The following is a 6000-nucleotide window of genomic DNA, read 5'->3' on the forward strand; positions in this document are numbered from 1 at the left end:
TTAGTAATCCTGTAAATGGTCTGAAGCTCCAAAACCCTGCGAACACTGGCACAATATTCTGTTATGAATATGCTATTATGTGATTAAATTGCAGGGATTATGATTATGCTATTATGTGTTTGGATTGTAGGGAGGGATCAGCCTGGCTTGTGAAGAAAGTTTACTATGCTTACTATATGACCAATGAACATAAGCATTATGAATGGTGACCAAGATACACATTTCATACTTGTAATATACATGGTGGATGGCACCTATTGGCTGGTACATAGTACCCAATCCAATATGTTAGTTCCAGCCTCATAATAAAGCACAGCAAACTCTGCAACATAATCGTAACATAAAATAACATAATAAAATGTAAGATTACAGCTCATAATAAGGTAATATAAAAATATATATTTACCAATCATCCAATACACAGATGACTGCAAGTAGCATATTGATTTTTTTTCCAGAAACTAAGCTTACAATCAGTATTTTGTTAATGTTTTACTTTATTGTAACTACATTAATCAGGCAGCTGAATGCAGTTTTGTTATAATTTATCCATTTCCTCTATACCTTTACACAAAATGTTAAGTGCAGGTCTGTTAATGTCTTTACAGTCTAAAAAAGACACTTATTTTTTTATAAACCTAATGAAAGCAAAACAGTTAACACTGAACAGTCCTTCATCAAGCCAACACAAGTAGTAACTAGCAGTGAAACCTAATAGATTAATTGTTGAGTCATGAGCTGGGATTTAAAGTCTGTATTATTTTTACTCTCTTATTTATTTACCCACAGGCACTAATCTTAATCCTATACAGTTTGGAAACCTACACAACATTCACAACCCTCAAGAAACGTGTACTGACCTTGATGAGACTTTGGCAATAGATACATCTGATTGTTCCAACTTAGTAAGTAATAGTCTGAAACCGAAGCATAGCATTTTCAAAATCTATTCACAAAACTACTAAATTTGTAATGACAAATGTACAAGGGTAACGCCTCTTTGCTAGTATCAATAGTAGCTTGTTTTACCTATTTTAAGTTTATGTTGGATTATTTTAATTGTGCAGCTAATAACTATACAAGAAAAACACAAAGGTAGGCATGAAAAAAGTTTAAATTTTATGTTAGCCTTTAATAACTGTCTGTGACCCCCACTGTGGAGATTTGATCTTATTACCGACCTCTATAGCATCTCGGCAAGAATGACTCCATATCCCTACTGTACTGCCTGTTCATAACAGAGTGCTAACCGTTTTCTACTTTGTCCAAAACTAAAAGAATCATTTTTTGGGAGCTGAGCTATCCCAAAGAGATCATAGTGTGGGGATGTCAAACTCAAATACACAGAAGGCCACAATTAAAAACTTAGACAAAGTAGTGGGCCAACCTTATTTATTGAAAAAATTGGGGAAATGTTTTCTTATCATTGGATATAAACCCTATACATATGAAAACAAAGAGGTTGTGCTTCACATTCAATCTGGAACAAGCCTATATATAATAAAGAAAAAGGCATAAGATTTTTTTTTTAATTTCATTTAAGAAAAAATCTTATGCCTCTTTCTCTATTTTGTAGCCTTCTGAGTTAAATTTCAATGATAACCTTTTTTGCACAGGCTAACAACAATAATCATAACAATATTATTCTATGAAAATCCAACTATTCAAGTCCATGCCTTGGAGTAGCAAGGAAAACAGCTGATGGGGAGTGCTGGAAATGCCAGACATGGAGCTAAATCTTATGAGTGGCCCACTACTGAAACTCCCTCTTCATTGAAATAGCACCACTACTAACATTCCCAGCATTATTTGCGTCTAAAACAGTCCAATGCAGAGCCCACTGGTCTATAGATGCACTTGATCTCAGAATTGTAGTAGCGCCACTATTTCAATGCAGCAGCGGGCCAGCTGCAGTTCATATTTAGGATTCCTTTGGGGGCCAAAAAAAAAGGATGTTTTGGACCAGGTTTGGCTAAAGTTTGACTACCCTGCCATAGTGTCTCAAACAGTTTGCATCATATTGATTTTCTTCACCAATTTTACAATTTTTTATGCACAGAAAGGGGTTATATCACCATCACATAATTTAGATGAAACCCTCATATTAGTAGAGTTGTGCATGCACTGAATAGATAATACAAGAAAAATTAGTGTTCATCTCAAAAGTAAAAAGTGTGCAGAAAGTTTTATTTTTAATCTCTTTACCATACACATGCTAGTAAACAATACATTTTTGCATCTAAATAAATCTTGAAAAGGGTTGACAAACATCATGGAAAAAGTGTAAATGTTCAGCCAATAACTGAAGTGTTAAATAAAGAAGTGTGAATATATGTCACATATAAAGCCAACATGTACCTCCTACTTAATTAAATATTGTGCTTTTTTTTTTTCTTCAGCGTTCTGTGTGTGCAGAACTCCTAGGACATGCTGCATTTTCTGGATGCCAAGATCTCCTCAATGTGGAAGCTTACATCATTGCCTGTATGCTAGATATGTGCTCCTGTAGCCAATCCCAGGACTCCTTCTGTCTGTGTAGCACTGTCAGTGAATTTTCCAGGCAGTGCTCCCATGCTGGTGGTAATCCAGGAAACTGGAGGACTGACCGCTTTTGTCGTGAGTATACTTTTCATGACTTCCTTGCGCTTTAGGATGCACAAGTGCTGACATGTTTTATCAAAGAACATTAAAACAACCCACATCTGACATCTCCTAGCTGAGGTTATTATGGAATAATTATTTCTCAAAAAGCCAAAAGAATAAATAAAGACCATAAAAATCAGTTCCATGTTAGTTCCTAATAGCTTAGAAAAACCTGCTACGTGTTTGTTTGAAGACTGCCAAGTTTCTGCTTTCCATAGATCAGAAAAAGAGAGAAAAACTGTAATTCATATTCATGCTTAATTTTTTTAGGTATTATAAAATGTTATTTATTTATTTTACTTTTCCACCATTTTAGTTCTATTGATTGCTAGAGTCCACAACTGGCTGCTCTACTTGTCCATGTTTTGTACAAATTAAAAAGCAGTCCCAGAAGTTCTAGCAAGCTCAATAGAATGATTGATTTCCTTAATTCTGAAATAATATTAACATAAAAGGCAGCGCCTCTTCATAAAATATAATCTATATCTAAATTATATTTACTGTATATTTTAAAGATACAATATAAGACACTAATACTTTTTTATTTAAATTTTAGCTAAACAATGTCCTAATAACATGATTTATCAAGAGAGTGCCAGCCCCTGCAAAAATACCTGCTCCCACCTAGACTCAACCAATGTGTGTGAGGAGCACAATATGGATGGCTGCTTCTGCCCCGAAGGTAAGTAATATGGGACTAAATCTCCAATTAAGTAGCATTATGTAAAACATGTTGGTTTATTTTTGATTACTTATGTTAAAAACCTCCGTCTTGCACAATTACTTTGCATTGGTATTGCATATTCTGAGTTTACTATATTTTGGGAGTGTCTGATAGCATTAGATTAGATGTTCAGGATGTTGGATAAAGACTGTCTCATTCTAAAATATATCCAGCAATATCTTGTCTTTTCCTTCCAGTCTAACCGTCCAGTCTCTCTCATTCATTACATTTCACTTCTTTTTTTTTATGAAGGTTTAAAATAAACTTTGGGCATATCCCAATGCAGACCATGCAAATGCAGCCTGCCCAGGAATGGTTACTGTCCTGTACATCACCCCACTAGTTATGATCTTCCTGCAATAAAATGAAAAGCACAAAGACTCAATGACGAAGAATAAATGTGAAGGGCACCCCCCCCCCCCCCAGACCTGCAGTCAAACCTTTTCCTTATATATTATTTTCTATTTTTCAATAATTTAGGATGGATGGATTGATTTGGATGGATGATTTAGTTTAGTTTATTATTTTATATACTAGAATATAAACCAAACCAAAAAAAAAAACTGAAGTTCTTTTTATTGCCTTAAAATGCAGTAAAACTCGAGTATAAACACTGGAACAGCACAAGGGAACTGGCTGGGAAACTAGACTGAGCAATAAGGGGTTAACATAGGAGCTGGACAGAGATAGCCATGAATTAACTAACAGGTGTAAAGGAAATGTCAGCAAAGCAATGGCCAGGAATGATAAAGAGAATATTTGTGTGAGACATAGGGCAGGATTTAATAAAGCTCTCCAAGGCTGGAGAGAATATACTTTAATCCGTGAAGCTGAGTGATCCAGCAAACCTGGGATGGATTTCCTAAAAGTTATTTGCTATTTTTTAGCAAAAGTTTTCAATTCTGGCCAGATCCATTTCAGGTTTGCTGGATCACTCAGCTTCACTGATGAAAGTATATCCTCTTCTGCCATGGGAGCTTTAATAAATCAGGGCCATAGTGTGTTATTTTTAAAGACTGTATTAAAAAAGGGTGAAGAAAATAAAATCAAATGGCCTCAGTCTGTAGATCCCACCCCTCATCTTTTTTTTTTTTACGGTTAAAGTAATTTGTACTTTTGAGTTGGGTCGCGCCACATGATCTTTTTGTAAATGATCTTTTGTGCATTATTGTTAGCCACCAGTAGATTGTACTGTGTCCCAATGTAAAGCTTGTAGCACAGCCATGTCTCATGTCTCTGAAAGCAAGAGTTTGTTATACACTTTACATGGGGACATAGTTTTTACTCAGGTCACACCAGTAAATGGCACTATGATTCTTTCCTAATGGCATTTTAAGGGACAAAAACTTCAGTTCCTACTTGACTAAATATGGTAATTCAATTAAGTGTTATTAAAATGGCTGTTTTCTTTTCTATAAATTTCTCTATATTTTATATTTTTTCCTAATTATTAGGCACTGTACTGGATGACTACACTGAAAAGGGTTGCATTGCAGTTAGTGAATGCAACTGTGTACATCAAGACTTTTTGTATCCCCCAGGAGAACATATACAAAATGACTGTAATGAATGGTAAGAATTTTTTAAGGCCAATTAATTATTCTGTTTATAACCTCCTTTTCATACACTTCATTATCATACTTGGGGAATATATATATACATACATTTTATAGGTATAAATACATAGAAATATATTTCAAATATTTTAAATATAGGCATTGAAAACAGACATGCACCTGCCAATATTTACCTATAACATACTAAAAAAATAAATTATTTTAAAATAATATTTATTACATGTTAGCATGTATTCACTTAACATATATCTAAGGTTAGGCCCTAAGCATACATTTATATTAAATAATAAAATGTAGGCATTAATGGGCATTTAATAAAGCTTTTACTTCATTGCTTCAGATCTTCCTACATATAGTTGGTAATTCTAAAATAACTTTTTTTTTCTTACAAATTATCATAAAACAGCCACTGTATATCAGGAAGATGGAACTGCACAGATCATACTTGTCCTCGACCTTGTTCTATTGAAGGAGGTGCCCATATCACCACCTTTGATGGGAAATCATACACCTTTCATGGTGACTGCTACTATGTGTTGTCCCAGGCAAGTGACTTTTTTTTAAATTGTTCTGTCTAATGTTTTGTGTTTTTTCATAAGAAAGAAGTAAAAGGAACAAAGCGATCTGAACTACTGTGTAATAATGGCACTTATTCTGCATATACAATTTTAAAGCTTACAGTTTATACCAGAGTATAGCTTTTTTTATATGAACAGTAATGTACTATAAAAAAGGATGAGTTCATTAGACGTTGTGTTCATTGTTTTACATAATTGTTTTCATAACTATGGCACTTGGAATTTTTCCATATAAAATATACCTTTAAAATAGATATTAGCAATAACTGAATTGAAAAACTATCTGTAGCATAAATAATAGCATTTTTGTTAAAATGAATGTATTTTTATTATTATTATTAAACAGGATTTATATAGCGCCAACATATTACACAGCGCTGTACATTAAATGGGGATTGCAAATGACAGACTAATACAGACAGTGATACAGGAGGAGAGGACCCTGCCCCGAAGAGCTTACAATCTAGTAGGTGGAGGA

The 6000-nt window shown here is 34.0% G+C and overlaps 1 protein-coding gene across 1 annotated transcript in view; it reads left to right on the plus strand.

Annotated features, from left to right (window-relative positions):
- The window catches only part of LOC140337715 (mucin-2-like), an 82198-nt gene that overhangs the window by 10524 nt on the left and 65674 nt on the right, over nucleotides 1-6000 (plus strand). Inside the window, exons 7-11 of the mRNA XM_072421516.1 lie at nucleotides 790-905; nucleotides 2400-2616; nucleotides 3200-3325; nucleotides 4822-4939; nucleotides 5351-5489. Coding sequence (XP_072277617.1) covers nucleotides 790-905; nucleotides 2400-2616; nucleotides 3200-3325; nucleotides 4822-4939; nucleotides 5351-5489 — 716 coding nt within the window. The remainder of the gene's footprint in view (nucleotides 1-789; nucleotides 906-2399; nucleotides 2617-3199; nucleotides 3326-4821; nucleotides 4940-5350; nucleotides 5490-6000) is intronic.

This window comes from Pyxicephalus adspersus, chromosome 9 (genome assembly GCF_032062135.1).
Source record: "Pyxicephalus adspersus chromosome 9, UCB_Pads_2.0, whole genome shotgun sequence".
NCBI classification, from domain to species: Eukaryota; Metazoa; Chordata; class Amphibia; order Anura; family Pyxicephalidae; genus Pyxicephalus; species Pyxicephalus adspersus.